This window comes from Falco rusticolus, chromosome 1, assembly GCF_015220075.1.
Source record: "Falco rusticolus isolate bFalRus1 chromosome 1, bFalRus1.pri, whole genome shotgun sequence".
In the NCBI taxonomy this organism is placed as follows: domain Eukaryota; kingdom Metazoa; phylum Chordata; class Aves; order Falconiformes; family Falconidae; genus Falco; species Falco rusticolus.
This window is the reverse complement of record NC_051187.1, coordinates 27,247,886-27,272,693: the sequence shown is the minus strand read 5'-3', so window position 1 is coordinate 27,272,693 and position 24,808 is coordinate 27,247,886. Positions and strand designations below refer to the sequence as shown.

Here is a 24,808-nt window from a genome sequence, read left to right as displayed (position 1 = left end):
ACAAACTGACTTAGATTCTGCAGTGTTTCCCCTGTGCAAACCTGCAGGAGGACGGGTGGCCCTGGGCCAGCATGCCGGTCTCCTGCAGCTGAACAGCACTCTCTCGCGTCCCCACAGGGAACGGGCTTCCTCTGCCGGGTTTTGTTCTGTCTGCCTGCTCTTCGCAATGACACAAAAGTCAGAATTCCCCTTCTACAGCAGCATTCAGGAATTAGGAAAATGCCTTTCTGCAACAGAGCTGTATTTACCCAAATTATCTGAAAAGGAAGATTTAGCTGTTGACACCAGCACAGCAGGTACACCTCTGACATTACCTGGGCACGAGGGATTTTTAAGTTTGTGGGGGAAAAAAATGTACGCCTGAAACAGGACTGCCCCATCACCAAAAGCAAACCCTGTAACAGAATAGCAAGCAGACACTGTCCACAGGGAACCCCAGGCAGCACACACAAAGGGGAGCCACACAACACCAACATGGAATGCTTTCCCTCCCTTAAGGCAGCCACAACCACCACCCGTGGCACGCCGGCCAAGGATTAAGGTTCCCTTCCATCACCCATCAAAATACTATTGCAGTGACATGCCGTGGTAGCACGGTTACTAATGAGCTGCCACTTCCTTTGGAGTCACCCAATAAAGAGGTATCAAAACCACTCTTAAAAGGTAGCAACGAAAATCTTGTCAAAACAAACCTTAGATCTTACTTCTTAAATAGCCCAATTTTCTTTTGATTTTGTAATTATTGTTTAATGACTGTCAATAAAGAACAAGAAGGTCTTTAAGCCATCACAGTGCTGCAGGGTAATATTTTATTTAAAACATGCCATTTTCTTTTGAACACTTTCAGGATGTAGCATTTGTCTGCTATTTGAACAAAGACAAGTGCCAGACCGAGAAGAAACAAGCCCTCAATGATACCTAGTGTGCTCAGGAGACACCTGAGCCGTACCACCACCACCCATACCAGAAGGCCAAAACTGAGCAATGAATCTGGAGCTGACTTTCATTTCACCTGTGTATCACAGTATTACAAATGTATAACACAGAGCTACAAGATTTAAGAGACATTCTCTACTCTTAATAGGACACTGGTTTCCCACAGGCTCTTTGGACCTTCATTTTATTACAGAGGAGCCAAGGCCACTCTTAGATCATATCCATAGTGTTTTCAAGACATCTACAGCCACTCACCCATCCCAGATTTTCCTGTCATGCCCATCTGAAACTAACAAAACTATCCATTTAATGATGTGTCAGGATTTATAGATCTACCACAAGCACTCTGGGGGGAATCAGACCAGGCCAACATCTGGCTGTCAACAGAAAGACCACATAAATGATTCTGTGATATTCACTAGAAATCACAGTGCTCTCTCATATAAGGGGGTAGACTGGTAGCTGCTCTTCCAGTTGTCTTCTCTTACCTACTTTGTCTTACCTGGACTGAACAGCAATCACATAGCTCTCCATTGAGCCCCAAGATACTGTCTCCGATACCCCAGCAGCACTACTGGAGGCTCAGCCAGCACTGTGAGCCAGGTCCCTCACTACCCACCAAACCAACCAGGACTATGCTGAAGGTGGCTCAGTTCATGTCCTGACACCAGCTCTCTTCCCCCCCGAGTACTGCAGCACCTGTTCCAAATCAGCCAGGGCTCCAATTCCTTTCCTTCAGCACCTATTCTGGAACAGATCCAGAGCTTTCCCATCTCTTGCCAGCTCTGCCTCCACTGCATGAAGTCTGGACTCCACTCACCAAGCTGGTTTATGTTACCAGGTCCTACTTCTGACACAGATCATAGTTTATCAGTGCGTGCCTACAGTAGCCTCAGATATATTAAAAAAGAGATTACATCATTTGAATTACAGCATCCCACAAAATGCCCTGGGGCAGAGCAAGAATTGCTCACAACTTTGAGATGGCTAAGGACAGGAACAGAACCAACTGAGAGCACTCCACTAGTGGCTGTGTCCACAAGCAAGCCAAAAAAGCCAGTTATCGGACAAAGGATATTACAAAAGAACAGGAAACCTCATTACTGTGCCTGCATACCTATATGCTGACCAGCTCGACAGTGTGACTGACGCAAGCTGCTGGACAACAGACTACTGAGCTGCACCTAAAGGACTTCTTAGGCAAGTCAGACCTAAAGATGTCTTGCATCAGCTCCAGCAAAGCTCCTTACCAACTGGAAAAGGGATGACGAATACCCCATGTACCCTGGAAAATATTCAAATATATTGTGTAGCACATGGTCACTGAAAGACTGGCAATTGCATACATAATGACAACAATTAACCAACGGCAGATGATGAAAAGATCACAGCTAGGAGGAAGGTACATGGCAGAGCAGAGAAGGAAGTGATGGAGTACAGAGAGTTATGATTCAGCCTCTGAATTTCAAGAGCTGAACTACAGACAACCACAATGCATGTGGCGATTGGTGCACAGTGCTCTGCTTTCTCCTTATCTGAGCATTTGACTGAAGGGGTCCAAATGACAAATACAGTCTGTTACTGTAGCTATCACTGAAAGCAGCTCAAGAGAGTTTGGGTTCCAGGTTGATGGAAAAGACAGCAAGAAAACACAGGCTAAGGCAGAACCACCCACAGGTGGTCCTACCAAGGTGCTGCAGACAGACCTAAGAGGCAGCCGGGACCCTTTTTCCCCTATCACCAGCACAAGCTCAACTGTGTGCCATATAGGTTATATCTCACACTACCTATAATCTGAATGGTCAGAATCAAAGAAGGATTAATATACTGCTGGAGTCACAAAATCACAAGCTTCTGAGAAATTTCTCCCAAAAACACACACATCTAGAGTATAAAGAGACAACCTACTGAGGGTGAACCAGAGTGGTGTTTAAGAGTCCCGCTCTTCACCCTCTCAAAGAAACATCAACTAATTTGACTAAAACCAGACCACCATGTTAATCATGTTAATCACACCAGCCAGCAAACTTCTGGATTCTTGAACTGCCACCCTAAAGACTTGTAATAGCCTTATTCAGCAACCTGCAAGGCTCCGTCAGCACTCTTGGCTCTCCTCTTTTAGCGGGGGGGGGGGGGGGGGGGGGAGCGGCTTTTTGTTAGTTGCAGCAATAATTCTCAGTAGCTCTTGTGACTCCATCTTCTGTTATCAGGAAGCCTGATGCTCAATCTTCCCTAGGAACCTGCTTCTCAGTAATTCCTGTTTTAGTGTTACACATCACGCTAAAGAAAACACCAATTAAAAGTGAGCTGCAGCATTTCAGAGTCCTGCAGCATGCCCCATTAAAAGTGCAAATGATCCAGGTTTGATAAGCTTGCTCTTCTCCTCATTATTATAACTCAAATTGAAAAGGGAGCTCTGGGTTGAATTACTGAACAGAACTCTGCCTGCATCTAATACAACCTAGTGGACAAAACCTATTGCCAGACACAAAGACTACTTTTCAGAAACTTACAGCTGTGGCTCAATACCCCTGCCTACAAGACGCAGATTTCTTGGTGGTCAGTCATCATTTCAGGCACATTTGGGCAGACCACAAACTATGCTGTGCTCAAAAAAAATGCTATGAGGATTTCTTTTGACAACTTTCCTACACATCGCACTAATACATATCCTAGTCAAAGATCAGAAGACGAATCAGCAAGTAATTAGCAGATAGCTGGCACTGAGTAGGGCCACTGATGTCCAACAGCTCCAACACTGTGTAGGAATAAAACAAATACATAACAGGAGAGATACAAACTATCAGTAACTCAAAATTGTAGTTTTAAAATACAGATTTTTTTATTATAATATTTTTTAATTAAGAGTTACAGCTTCTTCAGGTATATCTACCTAATGAATAAAATATCTTAGTTCCCCAAGATAGATTAAATAACACAACACCTGACAACTAATCCCAACATCTCTGATTACTCCTGATTATAAATTGAGAGAAGCGATAAACATCTCCTTAGTACCCTCCAGCTGTAACATCAACACAAAGTGACAAAAGGTACAGCTGTGGTTTTCCATTTTTTTGTTTTTAATATACATTTAGTACCATGAATATCACAATTGTCCTTGCAGTATTTTCTTGCAACATCTCAAGACAGTGTACAACAATGAAAATGCCTAAGAATTACTTAAAAGCCTCTAAAAGGGCATATACAGAAAATGTAACATACCTGTTCTGTTACAGACTAAACCTGCACAATATTAGGTATCACCCCAGTGATCTTCTGGACCAATCAAAAATTTGTTTTGGTTTGGGGTTTTTTTTCCTGGCCTTAAAGAAAAACCATCAGATACATGTGATAGCAAAAGCATTCAGAGATCTCTTTGAGACTTCTCACCCTGGCAAACCACGAAGAACATCCGCCCCCTCATCATATTGAGGTCTGATAATACCATGCTAACTTTTTTTAATGTGCAATTTAATGAAAGCTTGCCTCTTAAAAGTCTAACCAATCAAATAAAACAAAAACCAACAAACAAACCAAAAACATTAAGAAGTGTCCAAAGACTTCCATGTTTTTCAATACTACAGTCTCCAACAGGAAAAGATTTTTAAGAAAATGCCCAGTTCTTCAAGTACTATTTTCTCTCCCAGCTACAAAAAAAATTTACAGTAGACAATCTCATCTCTACTAATGATCAAAGCACATACAAGGATTGTAAAATTAAACTCTACATAAGAGAAGCCAACTCTCTGTAGTTTCAAAATGCACTAGCAAACAGCTAACATTAAAAGGTTTAAAGTGTCAGTGCTGATTAGATGCTGAATTTACAGCTGTAAAAATTGCTAGATTAACGCAGACGGTACCACAAACAAATGAAAATTGATGTTCGATTAGTACAGGAAAAATTAAAACATTAAGTAATCAGGTTCAAAGTAATATAGTATCTGTTCAGAAAGGCTTTAAAAACCATATTAATCTTTTATAAATGTAGAAATATCAGACAAATAGCAATCACTGTGCAAGAGTAACCTTTCAAAGCTGGCAGACTAGCACAGTAAATACAGCCTGTTAAAAAGAGCTTTTCATTGAAGAGGGCCCTAAGGATTGTTTGAAGAGGAAGTGCTCACAGAGACAAGCAAAACCTATTAACACAGACAAATTAAAAATAAGCAAGGAATTGTAAAAATACACACTTTAAAGCCATTAGTACTGGTCATTTTACTTAAATGGCAGGGAGCAGCTCTAGCTAGCAGCAGGGGAAGGAATGCTTCTGGAAGCAGCAATCTCCAGAGTTCAAGGGTAGCTTTTAAACAAACTGGGAAGAATCTTTCTAATAATTCTTATGATTAGACATAAAAGGGGAAGAAATTCCAATTACTAAGAGGGTTTTCTGAGGCACATTCAAGTTGTCTACAGTCTCTTTGTCTTAAATGAGTATTAAAGATAAAATAGTCTCTCTCACCCAAAATAAATCCCAAGTTTAATGTTACTTATTCAGAAAGATCAGAAAGAAACTTCAAAGTAAAGCTGTTGCTAAATATGAAAAGTCTCAGGATTTCTGAAAACAGTTAAAAACATCCAACTTGTTAAGCACAATTACATTAAAGAGCACACTTACCCACAAATATTGCAGGAACTTTAGCAAACGTGGACAGTAGTAATACTCCATCTTCCAAAGCACAAAGTTAACGCAAAACCATCTTCATTAGTCAGCCTCCCCCGTCTTCCCCACCTCCAGCAGAAGTTAAAAGCAGACCAGAGCAATTAAAAGCAACATGAATAATGTACAGTGTCTGTTTATCCGGCCCCACATCACTGCACTGAGCTCTGTGCCTTTAACAGATGCTGTGGCTACTTATAAGCAGTAGCTGAGCTACCGGCACCATGTGACCTAACCACTTGTTATTTAGCATCTAACTGCTCAGACTTCTTCCATTTCAGTAATCCACAACGTGTTAGTCTAGAATTAATAATAGTACTTGGGGTTTCACACTAAAAAGCCCTTCATCTGGAAGGAAAGAGAAGCTTCTAAACCTACTCTGTTTTGCAGGCTGGGTTATGAAACACTACTAATCCCACTGCAGTTGTGGTTGCTAGTTGACCTTATTTTTTGGTAACATATAAGAAAAATAAAAGAACCACACATGAAAGAGAAGCTCCTGCTTTTAATATAAAAATGTCTTTTGTGAACAAGGACAAATAGATACAACAAAGTGGTTTTTTTATATACCACGAGAATGTTCCCAGCAAACGAATACTACCAAAAAAGGAAGAAAGCCTGGGCAAACCGAGCTATTAACCAACGCTGGGTCATCCTCCTGCGGGCTGTTTTTAGAAATAGGAAGCAGAGCTAAATGATCAAACAGTGCTAGGTATTTTGTGTAGAGCAAAAATGGGCATTGTAACATCTCCATCTGTTCCTACTTTTTGTACCTATGTCCTTTTTTTGATGCAAAAAGGACAGGTAAGTGACAGGAGCCAGTCCAGGGAGGACCCCAACTGCCCTTCTCCCTCCCAGCACTCACCTTTCCAGGGGAGGGACAATATAGAGGTGACACAAAACAGATTCCAGCATGCCACAGCTTCCTTCACCTGACATTTTGGTTCTGGATGTTTAAGAAAAATTGTCCTCGCTTTTCTAATCGCCACCTATAAGATCTTGTAGAGCTGACAAATTCTTCCGATTTCCTTCCAGGCTGATTCTGCTTTTAGGCTAACAGAACAATCCACACACGATGGTTTTTATAGTACATCTGTTTCCGTCTGGGAAGGAATGAAGCTGCAATATTACAGGCTTAATACAATCAGAAGATGGGAAGGCTTGCTTTTTGGTGGGCAGGAGAGAGACTTATCATGGGCAGAACTGGAAACAACTGGTGAACTGTGACAAGCCAAACTATAAATTCATTTGCACATGTTTATAAAATATGTATCTTCTCTCCCTTGCAGTTCATTTCCAAAATATTTTTAAGAGTCAGCTCATGATTTTCTTAAAAAAATCCTTCTCCACCCACACACCACAGTCTCAAGTAAGTGCATCTTTATATGGATACCAGATTTTCCTCAAAGGACAAAAAAGCTTAATATGAAATAAATAAACCATATAACCAGGGGCTTCAAAATAATTCATGCCTACACCAAATAAAATACGTAACCAGAGGCTTAAAAATAGTTCATGCCTCACCAGTTCTAGTAGCAGAGCGCTCTGTTTTAGCTACATAAAGCAGTAATTTCTCTTATTAACCATAGCTGCATTTAAAGCTGCTCTGTTCCCAGATGAAGGCACAGTCCCTTCAGCCCGACAGAGCGAGCGCAGTTACTTCTATGTGGGGGGTGAGCCACATCACACACTCCTCAGTTTTTAATTCGTAAGACTCCTATCAGTCTTGATGACCTAATCAGGAGCTGAGGTTTGTGACCGAACATCAGAGAATTCAAGACCTGTGTCAGCTGTGATGAAATCAGTTCGAATTATGAAAGACGATACTTGAAAACATCTTCTGAAATTCAAGTGGTTTACCATAGCACGTTGCATTATAGTGCCTACCAAGGGAGCACAGCATGCATAATAACCTTAAGTCTTACAACAGGCTACAAAAACAAGAGGGCATTTTCATTTTACAGGTTGCCACACCAGAGGCTTGCAGGCCCTCAAACTGCATTCAAGTTGTAAAGGAGAAGACCCCCGCAATAGCTGCTACTACTAACCTACTGTGCCATGCAGATGAGCTCCCTGCCCGCTAAAGAGTCTAAGAAATTTGCAGCTAATTCTGGGAGTTAAATCCCAGTTGTCCAGAGCAAACATAAGAACAATTTTGGGTTTGTGCCTATACTGTGATGCAAGCAGGGCTAAAGCATAACATGCAAATTACCTGACATCATGAAGAAGTGAATTTTTTTTACATTGGCAGGAAAAAATTTTGTCTTCTCGATATTGTTAGCTCTAGCAAAGCAAACAGGAAATTATTTATTCACATAAAATCTATTATTTTTCTTAATTCTCTACTACATGAATGCCTTTAAATCTGAAGCTATTTCTTTCTTTACTAGAATCAGGCTATATCAGAGTGAAGAGGGAAAGGAAAAAAGATCACATTGGAATAGAATGTTCAAGCACTAAGCTATAATTAGTAATAGTTGTAACAGTGACTTGTTAAAAAATACTAACAACAATGCTTGCACGAATACACTATTCTAACCTCCAAGAAACAGGAAGAAAGGTCAAAATATTCACACAGAAATCACAAATTAGAAGAATTTGCCTTGCTGCTCACTGCATCTTTGTCACCCATGCATCCCAGAAAGCAGAAGTCCATCTCCAGTCCTAACCCCAAGGACATGGCTATCAGCTGACTCCTGCGGCACCAGTCACTTTTGGAATGTCTCAACAAAAGACCACCAAGAGAACACTAAAACATCAAGCCACACAGCAGCAGGAATAGTTTTGCAGATCATAACATGTTCTCCAGTACACAAGACATGTAATGCTACTGATCTCAGAGAAAAATATACTCTAAGAAAATCTGTCAGTCTTCAAAGATATCAGTTTGAAGGTTTTAAACCATGACACCTCCGCAGTCTCAAAGATCACCACGTTAAAATCCAGACTTACCCTCTATCCTGGAACAGCCCAAACAAACAAGGGGGCAGTTGCAAACTGTGGTATTTCTATTATTCATGGGAAAAGAAACCATCTTTTCAGGCTGTAGAATATATGATTTTTAAATTTTTATTTTTTTTTAAAGTACATAGAGACATTGTAGTCCAACTCTTCCTCAAACTCCAGCATATAAACCACTGGTAGTACAATGCCTTCAGTCATTAATTCACCACAGTCTTTGAAAGTGGTGAAGTCTGAAAGCTACTGCTGCCAGTATAGAACACTTCCCACCAGGAACATCACCTCTGTGAGTGCTGTGATCTTTACCAGCGTTATAAGGCTGGGTAAAGAGCACTGAAGATTTTCTTTGTAAAAGACATAGGGAGAAAAGTACCACCTGTAGTAAAAACACTAGCAATGACACTGGAATCTTTACACAAGCCTTACTCTTGTGTTCAAGCAATACAAACTCAAAATAGCTAAAAAATGCAATCTAGATGAGTGTTAAATCTCAAAGAATATCATCCTTCACAATTTCAACCACCAATCCCATATGATCAATTCTATATTGCAATGATTCTATTTCAAAGAAGTCCTATGTAACATTTAGAAAAAGAACCTCATTGGAAGTAGATTTCCTAGAATATGATCACAAGAAGTGATTTCTCCAGAAGTAAAATTATACAATTGTACCTTGCTTCCATTTAGGATTCTGTTCATCCATAAGAATCTAGCTCATTAGCTGTCCTGGAAAATTTCATTCAAGTAGTTGCTTATTATCATAGGCAGATGGGAAATAATGCAACAAACGCATGTTAATTGACATTGACTACTAAAATGGCGTGATGAACTGTCCCATATTCTTCGATACTTGTCAAACCAACGTGAATGAAAATGAATTTTTATTCTACAATAAAAGTAGCAACTTGTCACTTTGAGCACTACAGTCTCATTAGGTATCTTGAGTGACCAGTCATATGTACTGTAGCATTTTTTTTTGTCACTGTGTCACAAGGAAAAGCAAATAACTTCACAACTAAACAGACTAGAAACGATTCAAACAAAACAGCGGCTTTCCTTCTAATCCTCTTTAAAAGGTGTATTAAGTGAAACGCAGGTTGATTCAAATTCAGAGGAGATGGATCACTTAACTGTGACTCTGCAGATCTATCCACCTCTCACATCACTCCAACTGCAGCAGCACAACTATAATGTGTCTGTCCACCAGAGGGAAGTATTGAAATGCGCCGATGAGAACAGCGATCACACAGCGAAAGCCTTTGTATTTTCTCCAAATGAAAACAAAAGGTATTAACCTCGGTGCCAAAAGAAACGGTTCAGTTTTACATAATCCTCTGTGAAATCTACGTGGGGCTTTGGAGAATATGAAAGTATGGCAAGGTTTCCATCTCCTGAACACATGTAAAAATCACTTCTCTGCACCTGCTCGCTCACAATTTATACACAGAAAGGGCAGACTGCCCTTTTTGCTACCATGGCACTGCAGAACAACAAATACACCACTATTAGGCTTTTCACAGCAATACAAAGGAGTAAAGCACTTGGACCCTGATGAATCCCAGCGGATGCTGGACATGTGAGTTTTCTCTTTCAGTAGGGCTGACAGCCTTCCTTTCCTGTCTCAGGCTACACTTGATGAAGTCAAAGGCTTATTCTAAGTAACCTCACATTTAACAACCAAGTTGGACAACAGTAGTCATATTTATCTGGATACACTACCCAAATAGTTCAATTAGCCCAGCACTATTTTTGACAGCACTCTTCTCCCCCATATTCTACCTTGTCAACGACATCTTTACATATCTGCATTGTAAACTGATGGCATATAACTACTTTTAGGGATTGAATGATAATTGCTAATTCTGTAAATAAATCAAACTCCTCCCAAGATGAGCATTCAACCTGCAATCCATGCTAAGAATGGGAAACACACGGGGATATCAGCCCCTGGATACCTTCCATGAAGCTTTAAGACTAGAATTGGAACAATATGAACCTGTTCCCAAAGCTTTTATTAGGAAACTTGTTCACAAAATCCTTATAGGTTTGGCTGTTTTCTTTTTCTTCACTAAAAAAGAACTCACTCAGTTCCTTTCCCCTTTTTATCTTTTTGTCTATTCTCTATTAAAGGGCTGTAAGTAACAGAGTGAATAACTACAAAACCAGCATCTCTGCTGAGGGCAATACATTCGATCACCACACGAGTGTGCTCGCAGACTAAGAGGACAGATGAGATTTGCCCTTGGGACAGTCTGGTAACATCTTTCAGTCACCCCTTTTCCATACAAGTGGAAGAATTTTGAAAATATGTGGGACATCCAGATTTAAAAAAAATGCAAATATGTATGTATAGAGTTATAAAAGAATGCATTCTGAAGTGACTACAGTATTATTCCAGTGTATCGAATCCATTTGCATGCACAAGGTTAAAAAACCCCAAAACCCACAGCACTGAGTGGTTCAAAACAACCACTAACCACTTCCAGTAAGGAAGGATTTCAGTGGCAGAAGCAATGTCTCTCAAAATTGTAGAATTCTGTGCTGTCGATGTGGTTTTCAAAGCCTATGTTTTCCACAGAAACAAATGATTTCATGTATTTTATAACTTTTGGAAGATCCAGATCTTTGCTTTGTATTTCAGAACAACATCTGGACACAGGATGTTTTTTCCCCAACATCAAATTCATCTGTGGACTAAAGTCAGGACATCCCTCTGCAACTTAAAAGATTACCCAACAAGTTTAAGGGGGAATTTACCCTAGAATTATACATATTAGAGACAAACCAAACTACCAAAAAAGTCAGATGTGACTCTTCACATAAACAGTTCTCGGTGTGTTGCCTACAGAAAGAAAATTAAACCCATCATTTCTGAGGCTATGGCACGGTTCTTTTTTTCTGCACAATTTTCCAGAAAAGATTTTCAGTAATCTAACCCATTTTCATCATCTAAGCTGAGAAACAAACAAAAAGTATAAAGATCTAGACTCATCTTTAGAGTTCCGGATGAAAATTACTCGCTTAGAAAGAAAAACAAACAAGCTGCACGGTTACTGCTTTGTGTTTGAAGATCTGGCATAGACCAGTGTGGTGACGTCCTAGGGAGAAGCGTTCTCTGCCAGTTAAATTCCACAGCAAGTGCATTTGCTCCTGCTGCTAGGAAGGCATACACTTTCTGTCACAGCTATATGCAAAAAGGAAAAGAGTGCTGAATGGAGTAAGCCAGGCAGCACCTCCCTTATCTCTCCCCTAGCCCCTGCCAAAGAACCTCCTCCAAAAATCACATACCATCCCATTATCTGCCCTTCTGTCCTTACAAAAACTGTGGCGGCTTCTCTGAGTAGAGACCAACAAACAGTCTGTTCCATCTGTTTTGTCTGATCTCTGCTTGGTGCACTCTTTCCTAGAAGCCTGTTAAAATAAAGTGTGTGCATGTATATGTAACCACATACATACAGACATAAAATGCTCTTTCAACAAAAAAAACCCCAAACCAAAACGGGGGGGGGGGGGGGGAGGGGGCGGCGGGGGAAGCCAAACCAAAACCCAATCCACCACAAACCAAAATCAGGAGGTTGAAAGCTGACAATGCAAAATGGAAAAGCATTATAGCCATCAACGTCCAACTGGCTATCTGGCTATGGATAAATGCCTTAACGCATCACTGTGTTAAGTGAATCATGTGCATTTCACCAAAGTCAATATCTGCAGTGAAGTTTCACATACAAATGAGGGCCATTCACCCAGTTCAAAAAAGTAATAATAATTTGCTTCCTTCAGAAAAAGTACTCCAAAAAGATGATTGTTGATAACTTATAAAATAAACCCAAACTACTTTTTTTCAAATAATCATTAAATTGCAGAGCCAACAATTTAATATCCTATGTTCATAGCATTAACAAAATCATATAAAAATATAAAATAAAAATAAAATATATATTTTGTATATATATTGTATTTTTATATTATTAATATTTTAAGGCTTTCTTGAATGGAAACATCGATAAATATTTATACACTTGAAACAAAAATCTAGTCATCTAGTACAACACAAATTCCTCATGAAAACACAACCCAAAAGGAAATGAACTCTATTGAAAAGTATGTATCTGCTCACTTGCTGCAAAGTCACAGCTAACACTGAAAAGTGGTATAGAGGCATATTAAAAGTTTTTCCTCACTAGCAATTTTAGTTGCAGGAAACACTTAAACACCATTTGGCAATACCTTTTTATCCTCATGAAAGAATGATTCTGACTGAGATGACATCTTGTGTTTCCACCCATTATCCACACTTTCCAACAGGGAGCTTTGCCTGGATCGGTGTAGATCCTTTCTTCCCTTTACTTCTTGCACAAGTGGGAGATTGCTTTTTCCGTGGCAGCTCTTTTCTGAATGAGATCGTCTTAAATCTGGGGGTGTAATTCCTAAACCAGGTGTATAGTTCTTCCAATCAGTTTTACTTTTCACATTGGAAGAGCCACTTTCACGTGTTGTCTTATTTGCATTGTCTTTGATCCTTGTTATAGAGCTCCCTGCTACATTTTTGCTCCAATCGCCTTCTGGAGACACCCCCAAGAACTGTTCTTTTGCGACCAACTTCTTCTGTAAAAGGCCATCATCTGCCTTTATGGATGACTTGGAAGCAATATTAACTTCCAACCTTTGGTCTGTACCAATTGCATTTATAGGTTGTACCTTATCAATTAGAAATTTTGAACTTTGATTCCTGGAAGTTAAGTTCACTTCTTCATCCTCATCAACGATGAAAGTTTTCTTCCTAGTGACATCCACAGGTGAATTTACAAATTTATCTGAAAAAAAGCTGCCAGGATTTCCCCAGTAAGGAGGACTGAACCTTCTGTCTTTGGACTTTTGTTTATCAAATTCAGGGCTACATGATTCCAGTTTCTCTTTGCTCTTTTCATTTAGAATTAATTTCTCTGGCCTGTGGTACTCTTCTGCACAGTCACTTTGTTTGTTATTAACAGAATAGTGATCTGATCCCTTCCACTCTTTCCAGCTATAGGAAGATGTCATCCTATCTGACACATTTCTTTTGTTCTTTGATTTCTCCCTACTAAATGCACTGTGATCTTCAGAGAGCTTTTCTTGGATGTTACTGGCTTTCACTGATTCTTCTTTATATTCTGCCATAAGTGCATCAATATCTAGAATTTGGGATCTGTAACCATCCTCAGCCTTCCTTCCAAATAAATCACAGTTATTTTCACTCTTTTTCTGGGTGACTAGTTCACTGCCTTTATGTAACTGTGCAAAATGCGGGGGGGATCTGGGTTCAGGGTAAGAGGATACTTTTCTTCTGCTACTTTTGAGATCAGTTTGAGCTGTATTTTCCAGATCTTGTTTTAACAGGAAAGCATCAACATCTATAATTTTCTCTTTAGAATAATCCAGACCTCTTTCATGGTACCGTTGGTTATCTTTCCTAGATGCATGAAAATTACTAAATGCAATATTTTTGGAAAAAATATGATCCTTATCTTCTCTGACCCAATCCTTGTTAATACGCACTTCCTGTGAGTCTTCTCTACAATGTGTACTCGTCAAAGTTTTATTTGGTTGCTGCAATAGAGGTTTGGACCTTCCAGGAAAAACAGGGTCCAGATTAATTGTTGCTGCCTGACATGAGCTAGAAATTGTATTGGTTTCACTTGCACTAGGAGTGCCAACAAAGCTTTTCTCTTTTTTGTTACCAGGAACCTGGTAAGTCACTGCAAAATAAGTTGCCTTTGGCTCAAAGGCAGAACTCTGATTTTTCAAGTAATCATCAGGGCTGCCAGGAACAGTTTGGTTTACTTCAATCCCTTCCAACTCTTCTTTGCTTTTTTTGCTTCTCTTTTTAACTAAGCCTTCATCCAATTGCAATGAATCTGTCCGACTGAGCCTTTTGATATTTTCAGGGGTGAGCCAGGCAACTTCTTCCGTCTTAGTAGAATCCTGAGGCAAGGTCCTCCTTCTCCACCTTTCAGAAATCTTCAAGTCAGAAACACTACTTCTGGTTCTCCTGACTTTTTCTTCTGGATCTATTACCCTGGTTTTTTCACTGTTTTCATGAGCTGTACCATCAAAGCCAAAGTGTTGTTCTTTGCAATTTACATCTAGACTTTTCCTGAAACCAAAGGCCCTAGATTCCTCTTTATTAATGGGCAGTACTTTTGTATCAGGATGGTGGCTACTAGAAGACTTACAAAATTGTCCACTTGAAAGCACTGAAGAAGACTGGGCCCCATGTTTATTTACACTTGTTGAAGTAACTTCATGATCTAAGTTGGTTCTGAATTCATAGCTGTCTGTCCCACCTGGTCTAAGACTCCTTTTCTCAGACGAGCATTTCATCGCATTAGAGCTCCCTGTTTTATCCACGGAGGAGACTTCACTCTTCTCATTTTTAATTTCAGAATGTAGGTTGTTTAGGTTTTCATTAATTCCAAAACATTTACTTTTGTTTGTAGAATAAGGTATTCTCTCAGCTATAGAGTCCTTTTTCTGTTCAGGTGAAGTGCATTCACTGGAGAAAAAATCATTAGGTCCTCTCAATGCAGACTTGCTTGTAAAAACTTCTGCATCTCTAGCTTCTGATATAATCTTATCTTCTTTCAGGTAGAGAGTTTTACTGTTTGCCCTAGCTGACTGACCAGTGTGTAAAACCACCTCATCATTTTTATTCTCTTTCACTGACGATTTTCTAGTTCTGAGTGTCATGGCCTTTTTTTCAGGAGCCATTGTAATGGTTTCACTAAGAGCTCTTTCACCACAGGTCTGAAAGATTTCGTATCTCGGCTCTACTCTTTGGTAAATTAGAGAATCATCTGCATTTTTAGGAGTGGGTTTTTTACTTTTCTCAACCAAAGATTTCTCTAACAGAATTCCTGGAGTCATTTTCTTGTCTTCACTTGAACAAGCTGCTTTTCCACTTTTCTCTAAATCTACTATTGGTTTTGATGAATCAGACTGCTTGTGATACTCCTTCTTTATAATAGCGGTTTCTTCTTCTCCCATCCATGATCGCCTGTTGTGCCCCAAAGTCACCACATCGTGCTTTGCCTCAAGTTCATTATTCATTTTCAGTGCAGAATCAGTTCCAGGATGATCAGCAGCAATGTTATGCCTCTGAACATTATGGTCAAACATGGTGGCTCGGACAGTTTTAATGTAGGTCTTTTCCATAAGTGTGGTTGGTTTTAATTTTTTTTCAAAGTTACTTGTGAATGAATTTTCACTTTGCTGAGAAAAATGCTGAACATCTCCAAGGAAGCTTCCTTTTCTCTCTATATGATCAGGTTTATTTGTTATTTTTAAAATCTGACGGGGTTTCCAAGGCGTCCCAGTAACATGCGCTTCAATGAAGTCTGTGCCATGTGCAAGCTTGACCTCCTTACTCTGGAACAAGAAAATCCAACAGTTAAGACTGGTTATTTAAAAGATGTGTAATAAAGTTTATTTTACAACTTACTTGCACCTATGCTGTGCCACACAGCCTGTACAAATTAAACACATGCACATTCTCTGAACACACAATCAACTGAGACCAAGGTAATCTAAGCAAATGTGTAGCTCCAGCTCCTGAATCTTGATTATAATAAAATTAACTCACAGCTTGATTTTTCACTTTTAATACAAAAAAGGAAAAATGTATAGTGTTTATACATGGGATACGCATGACTTAGTCCCTGAGCTCAGATTTCACAAAACTGTTTATTCTGCAGTGAATTTATACCCACATCACACTCCACTGAAGGCAACACATACAAAAATAGTACAAAACTTTCAAAGGTTAATAACCACAGCTACCACAGAAACACTTACAAACATTTATGTTGCAAGCCCTACAGAAATCCAAGTTCGAAAGCGAAGCATAGAAAGCACCACACAGATGCAGGCACCTTCAGAGGAAGTCTAAACTCCTGGGAGACATCACATATACTGTATTTTGTCAAAAATAAACTGTCTTCAAATTGAGCTATTCACTAACTAAATAGTTACATGATCAGTAACTGCAAGGAACATGAATATCTGAGTAAATATCACAGCTAGAGCTATTCAGCTAAGAACATTAAAGGTTGAGCTGAAGCAAAAAAGAGAAAGTGGGAATCAATATTTATTGTCAATTCTTTACTCTTATCTACCTGCAGAAAATATAACTAGCTGTTATTTTTAATAACATTCATTGAAAAAAAGCATAGCATGCAAATAATAAACAGACTAAAAGAATACTGCCCAGTCCTACAAGAGCTCAATCTTTTTTTCAAGTTTTAAAATTTAAAACTTGGAACTGACTTAATCTCTTCAAAAAAAAGCTGAAGAATGTCAGAAAATTAACACTGAAGACATTTATACACAAAGGTTTTAAATCTCATCTATATTCTTCTAGGAATTCAAAGGAATTTATTATCAGATTCTAAAATCAGCACTTGCATTAATGAAAGATTTTCTTTCAAAAGCAAACTGATCTTCTATAAAATTATATTAAACTACAGAAATGTTGTATGTAACTGCTAGTTTCCTTACATATATTCTTATCTTAAACCTAAACAGGAAAAAAGCACAGCCATGACAACTCACAAGAAATACCCTTAAAACATTAAACCTCCAATAGTTAGAAGTGTCAGCAGAAAACGTTTTGCAACAGCAAAGCATTGCTTAGAAACAAAGACAGTCTAACAACTTTTACAGCAAATCAGAATTTTCTGTATAATACCTTATTGTCAAAACTTCCAAGTTAAATGATACTTAGGAGATCGACACAAAACATAGAGCGTACGTTGAATAAGGAGTTGTGACTTAGATGTAGAAACACACTACACTAATGCTATGCTTAGAGAAAATAATGGATTTTGTTGTGCACAAAACCATAACAACCATAGTCGATTCACTGTGGGCTTTCATGCAATAAAAGTCCCTTTAAAATAGTACATAGAACACTTTTCACTCTATATCACTGCAAGCACTGAACAGCATACATATTTAACTTCTAAAAACTCTGTAACAGGTATGATACTCCCATACTTTATCAGCATGTCCTAAAGACAGACTTACACAAGTAAACATATTAGGATTATGTCCTTCTTAATACTCTCAATACCCATCTTAAAGTCATTGATTGATAAAGACACACAGGACACAGTGCTCTCTGCCTTCTAAATGCAAACCTAGCTGGAGACCACATCAGCTAATGCCATTTTCTTACTTTTTGATTTTCTTGTGTTTCATAGATAGAGTCATTTCTAGTTTCAGCAGGTTTCTCAGGCTTTGCTTCGGTGCTTAATGTCGGACTTGAAAACCTAAGACAAAAGACTTATGTTACTTCTTTTAGTCCAGGGAGTTAAGTCAGCAGGTACACTTTCCTACCAAAGCAGACTGGTAGAAATTATCCAATAAATTCTACTTCTTAAAGGAGAAACATCAGTATTTCATAGGAAGTCACTGTATTTGGTGGTTGAATTGTATCTAGACCAAAAGATTGTTGTTTCCAAAACAATGGTTAGTTACACAGCTTATTGCATAGTATAAGATCACAGTGTCAAAAGACCAAGGTTTGCTGAAAAATTCTACTATTCCACTGTCCATAAAGCAGGTCCTGTTAGCTGAGTGTAACTACTGTGCTTATTATACGAAGCATGCTTTCTTTACACTACCAAAAATCATTAGCCTTCTTTACTTATCCCTTGTCAACATGCACAGAACATGAACTATTCCGACGAGTTCCAGGCCTTGCAATATGGCCTCAGGCGGTACTGCAAAATGCATAAACCGCAGTCTCATTCATGTCACAAGTCTTTATGCTTTTGAATAATCAATTACCCAACACTGTACTAAGAGAACGTATTTTATCTTGGATTAAACCTCTTTTTACTGGAGAAGTTTGGTGGGGTTTTTTTGCTTTGGTATGTAAAAATTAGCAGATCTCATTGTTCTATCAAACTGCTCACTGCCACAGCTTAAGCAGAATACGTATCATATATCTTTAGGTTTTAATATGACAGTGAAATAAGATTCCTGGCTGGCTGGAAACCTGATATGCTACATCGCGGTGAAATACATGGTAATCATTCTTTTGCTTTCTCACAAATATATAAGCTTGCAGTCTACATTGTCTACCTCAAGATTTCAAAATACATGAAATTTTAATAATAGATACACACTTACAGTGACACGCAAAGGCCAAAATACTGACAGGTCGGTAGGGTTTCTTTGGCAGCTGTTGTCAGGGTCTATTTCATTACATTTTCTCTTTTTTGGGAAGGAAAAGGTGGGAAAGAGGCTCAAGAATAATAGCATAGAGAGTAATTACATTTAGTGCTACCAAAATGATCAGTTATTTTACTGCACTGAGAGAACAAGTTTTACTGAATTAGATGAAACTAGGAGGATTAAATAGAATTTCTCTGCAACCTACATCTTTGTTAAGTCTGCAGAAAGTGGTCGTGATTGAAGTGACTTGCGTAGATTTCCTGGCTTAACATCAGCATTTTCTGTTGTCAGTTCTTTGATTCTCTGCTGGATGTTCATACATCTGTTTTCCTTCTCAGCAGTTGATGGGAGAAGCTCTGTATCCATTGAGGTACCAGGATTTTCTGAAGTAAACAAACTAATCTGTTTTTTAACACTACCTCTTACAACATTATTCTCTTTTTCTGAGGAAGCTGCAGGGCTTTCACAGCCTAGAAACATAAACATTTCCTTTTGTTCTGGTCGTTTCACCCCCTTATTAGTTCTGCTCTCACTACTGGTTTCATGGCTTCTTTCAGAATCATGCAAGTTAGTCATTATTTCTGGCTTTGTCTCAATTTGTTCATTTTTAGATTTAAGCTTTGTTTCCCATATGTATTTTCCATTACTTAGGATGCCAATGTCCTGACTACTGCATTTCAAATTTGATTTAGAAGAATTGCCTTTATCAAATTCAGTTTCTTCAGGTTTTGGCCCCATTTCAGACTGACCGTGACAGCCCACGTCAGTAAAAGAAGTTATCGATACATTCTCCTTGCTTTCATGAGATGAACTAGTCATCTTGCAAGAAGAAAGATCTTTATGTTCAAACTTAGCTGTCAGGTCCATGGATAAAGGCCTTGGTTTTCTAACCCAGGATTTCTCTGTAGGAGATTTTTCCTCAGAAGCTTCCACGGTGCGATGCTTTTGATCTCGTAATGATTCCAGAAAAATAGCAGATACTGGCCTATGTTTTGGCTTTTGCTGCACATCAATAGAGAAATCAACTCTACTGTTGGTATTATTTGCATCATCATCGTTTTTCTCCCCTGGAACTTCATAAGCATCTTTTTTTTCACCAGTTTTGAGGGAGTGCCAAGAGACTGGTCTAAGACTGGAGGAAAGAGATATCTGCCTATGAAGAGACCCTTCAGGATTCCTGGATGTCTCAGATGCCTGAGATGGCTTCTCCAGCTTTGCACTGCACTGAAGCTCTTTTGTTTGCATAGTACTGAATACTCCACGGTCATCAGCAGCCCTTTTTTCTTGGGCCAGGCTTACCTTTGATTGCTCTGTGCCTGCTGTCTCAAAAAGAATGACAGTATTCGCACTAGGACCAGTATAAAAAGTCACGTTTGTGACTACTTCACTGCCAGCTTTACTTTCATTTTCAATTACTTTCTGATCTACTAATGGCGGAACATTTCCACTTAATACCTTAACAGATGATGTTTCCTCAGCGGCCCTTCTAATAAGACTACTTGATCTGAAAGCTGGAATAGGTGGTTTTACATTTGAAAAAGTATCTGAAGTTTTCTCTTTAGAAAAAGGCTTTGGGAAAAGTCTTGGCCTTGATCCTAGTGATGGCATTGTTGCAGATCTGTAAGTACTCCCAAACTTGTTTTTCTCTTCAAGAGTTAGTGATGCTGAAGCTTCCTTTGCCTTATTACTTGCATCTGAAAGCACACTTACATACACACGTGATTTATCCTCATTTCTGATTTCATTTAAGTCAGGCACTGTTGTCAAAGACGCCAAAGTAGAATTTATTTCTACTCTTGTTGCCATAGTTGTAATTACACACTCAACAGAACTGAAAAAATCCAACAAGGAGAAAGAATCTGGGGGGTAAAAAAAAAAAGAAAGAAAATGTAAGTATTGATGCACAGTCAGCATGAACATCAAATAACATCATCCTAATTTGAATTCATATAAAGTAGCTAAACTCAGATTAAGATGCCTTTCAGATATGCTGTTCACAGAGTGTATCACTATGAAAGACACACTGTTCCTCCTCCTCTAAAAAAACAGCAAGAAGCACCATTATTCATTGATTAGGCCTAATAACCAAAGAATACATCATCAAACCTACAGAAGCATCTGCACAGAACTGAGTTCCCATTAGTTGAGTAAGATTCAAGGGCTGAGATACTTTAAAAAATTTTTTTTGAAGCAGACCTCTCAACGTTGACATACAAACATCAACTCCTTTTTACAATTTAAATAGCTGGGCAGACACATTGAGTGTGTACTTTCAAAAGTACCAAGACTGGTGTGACCAAAAGTATTATTTGTTATCTATTAACTAAGGCCTACAACTAAGCAATGGAAATAAATGCACGTTCTGCAAATCTCCAAAAGCTTTGCTACCACTTACCATAATCTGCATTCTCTGCTGCAACCAATCCATACAACCCGAATCACTTCTCATAGTGAAAAGATCTCAGCCAAGATAACATTAATAACAGGGGAAAGTGATCACTTCAGCCACACTGATCAGACCTCTCCTGCAAATAAACAAAGGGTGTTTAGATTCAAGCATGGCACATACCCAAATCTACACAGGTAATACCACATGAGACAAAAATCCTGAGCATTTTAAGGAGAAAAGGCTGGCTCCCATTTTGAAGTATAATGTCACCCGATTTAACTGTATAAAGCAAAAGCACGTTTACTTGTCAAACAGTTATTAAAAGAATCAGTAAGAAATTATCACCTAAAGCTGAAAGGTGAAGGGCAAATAACTTGGTCTGCACAACAGACAGACCAAACTGGAACACAGTTAAACCCACATTCAGTACTTACTGTTTTGTCAATCCCTGGTTAAACACAGAGCTCTGTATTACTGTCACCTCAGTTGCTGTAATTTACTTTCTGTTGTGTATCTCCTTTCTGTGACAGCAGTATGTGAAGTGCCACCTGAGCAGCTGACCTTCAAATGGCTGATTTTCAAACAAAATATCACTTCTACCATGACAAAGCAGTTTTTCCAATATCTTGCCAACAAAGGCAGATTAGCAGCTTTGGAATTAATTATATTCCTACAGCAGAGATGAAGAAAACCCAGTAGTAATTAGAATTTCAGCTAGAAGAAGCAACCTGAATTTTTCCAAATAAAAAGTATACTTAAACTTTGTAGCAGATGCAGGTGGCTATGTAAGTTTAGATGGCTTTTTTTTCTTTTTCTTTCTTTCTTTCAAGAAAGCTGTCATACTTCTAATTTTTAGGGAATGCATACTGTATTTTACAGTCTTTCATTCAGGGGTTCATATTTGTGTTGCCACCCTCTTGCCTACTTTTGGGCAGCCTCTGAAGGGGCAGTCTTTGGACTCCTCACACCTGATTTTTTTTGTGTGTGTATTTAGCCTACAAATACGACTATTCATAGATTCTGTGGAATATGGAGCCCTCTGTGTGTGAATATTAAAGAAAGACCCCAAAAACCGGAATATTTGTCTTCCTGAATCTGCAGTCTGGAAAAACAGTTATTTCACCTTCAGTTTCCCTTAACTAGACTAACATCACGCTGGCACCATAAATTGCAGAGATTTATTTTTGACCTTTGCATTTATGCCTTCCTCTTCCAAGCAGGCTAATGAACTCTGTTCACCTTGCCCGTTCCCTTTCATCTTTCAATCCACTTGAAATTCTGTCTCAACTACTTACACACTGTGCTAGTTCCCTTTGAGTCCACGACCTCTCCTTTCCAAAATAATCACTAGCCCAATCAGCTTATCAGAATCAATCTGCCCCTTCCACAATCTCACAGATCTTAATGAAATCTTCCTCCTTCTCCCACTCCTTATTCTAAGAAACACCATCAAAATCCGATTAAAACGCTCTCACATTCCAAGGATGCAAAGGTTTTGTGAAGAGCAGTTGCGCTCCAAAAGTAAAATATTAACACTTGCTGAAATAAGGGTGATGCTAACAGGAAATACCACAAAGCAAAAAATTATCCTGTAAAAAAAAAAGCATCTGTCTTGCAGTACTTGAGAATACGTTTCCTCCTATCATAGTTCTTTTTCTTTGGAAAAGAAGGCAGCACAGAGCTTCTTAAATGGAATAAAACTTGATCCTCAACGGAACGCAAGGCAGTGCGTATACAATGCAGGCCATAATCCTTGCTAACAGTGTACAACTCATTTCTCCAGCCAACATTCCTAAACCACAATTTACCCATTCCAATGATATTTGTTCCTTAGTTTTATTACACTACATTTCAGCTTTACAGGATCCCATTCTTTTCTACACGATCTAGCAAAGTCAGTCTTCAGGTTTCAAATTCTTACTACTCAGATACCCTACAACAGACATGTGGCCCAAAACAGACAGTATTCAAAAAAGGAGAACAAAATATTTTTTGGGGAAAAAATCCACCACCCAATTTTGAACTTCAAAAAGTTCTACATTTGATAAAGAGGCATCATGTTATCAATGCCACTTATACATACACTAAACATTGTGTGTCGGTTCTGAAATACACACCTTGGTTTAGATAATGTTTTACTGGAGAAAAGCATGTTTATCTAGTGAAACGTGCAATGTACAGAATTTTGGGTGATTTAAAAAAGTCAATTGTAAATTACATTGCATGAGGATTTTACATACCATTAAAATTTAGTATGACTACTGTAATTGTACCATTACAACTGTAAATCCCTCATCGTCAGCTACAAGATGTCATTCCCTTCCCTGACCTGCCTCTGCTGAGGGACAGCTGGCCACCATGCACGTGCTGCTGTGGCTGCCACACTGTCCTCAACGAGTCCCTCTCCATTCAGCAAAGCGCCCGAGCCACCCTGTCACCTTTTCTGGGCCCTATTTTTCTTTGTGCTCCTTAAGCTTCAGTCACGCTCCCCTTGGCTGTTCTGGGGTGCACTCTGCATGCACAAATGAAATAATAAATGGCACTGAAATATCTTTTGAAATTCTTCCTGCTTTTAATGAAAAGAACGGCACATAAAGGTCTGGCTCTTCCCCCACTGCTCTTCTTCCTCAGCTTCAAAACAACTGCAACTCTTCTTTTTCCTGGGCTAAGCTGAACCACCACAGGGTGTTAGAGATGCACACACAAACACTGCTCCAGGCTCAAACAGAGTCTTAAAATCTTAATGTCTTGAGGTGTTGTCTGGATTTTTAATTAAACAATCTATGTTTACAAAGATTATTAACATTGCTCATTAGAAATCAAAACGGGTTATTCACTTGACAGTGTTGTTTCTGCAAAAATCACACGGGAAGGGCTTTACTCAAAACACACCCTTTATATTTAGTGTTTGCCTGCCCTGCCCCACAGCAGCAGCACACAGCAGCAGCACACAGAACTATTATTTACATCAGTGGTAATTCCTTTAAGCCTATTAGGACAACAGGAGCAGCAGCCTGCAGATAATTTTTCCACCATGAATCACGTGATTATTGCCAACTTCCTTGCTCATAAATAAGAATGTTTTAAATGACACAAATAATCTCTGATCTGTCCCTGAACCTCACAGCAGATAAACAAGTCCATCTGCCTTTTGTAAGGATGGAAAGCATAAAAATTTTGCAGAGAAAAATATCTCTGCTATAAAACAAACAAAGCCAAACACAAAACTCCAGTTTATAAAATTGAAAACAGCGAGAAAGCATAGCTCCAACAGTGAATATCCATGCCTGTTTACAATAATACTCCAATAGAAAACTACCAAATAAATACAAGGTTTTCCTTCTTTAGACATAACTTTACCAGCAAATCTGCTACCAATATTAAAAAAAATAACTTCCTTAATGCGTAAATACAGGAAGAGCTTTGTATAATGACATATATTAGCAGCTTCTGAAAACACAGCTTTGCCAGTAAGCTATAGTCATCTGTCCTGCAGGTTTACACTGGTACACCGAGCCACAGGGGCTACTGAAAATAAACCCAATGCCCATACATGCTGCACAGACAAAGTAAGATTTAATTCATTCCTTCTACAAAAGGCTTCCCCACTGTCTTAAATGTTTCAGTCTTTAAAAAACAAACATACA

General features: G+C 38.8%; 1 protein-coding gene across 3 annotated transcripts in view; it reads right to left on the bottom strand.

The window, feature by feature from the left end:
- KIAA1671 (KIAA1671 ortholog) overlaps positions 1-24,808 on the bottom strand; it is an 87,269-nt gene that overhangs the window by 43,321 nt on the left and 19,140 nt on the right. For 2 of the 3 annotated variants that reach the window (XM_037375257.1, XM_037375256.1), the window contains 4 exons: positions 21,168-21,297; positions 18,978-20,631; positions 17,769-17,862; positions 12,785-15,961 (listed from right to left, as the gene is read on the bottom strand). In XM_037375257.1, the coding sequence (XP_037231154.1) occupies positions 12,785-15,961; positions 17,769-17,862; positions 18,978-20,578 (4,872 nt within the window). In that variant the 5' untranslated portion in view covers positions 20,579-20,631; positions 21,168-21,297. Of the gene's footprint in view, positions 1-5,554; positions 5,690-12,784; positions 15,962-17,768; positions 17,863-18,977; positions 20,632-21,167; positions 21,298-24,808 lie in introns of those variants that run through there. The other variant, XM_037375260.1, reaches the window with a different exon arrangement.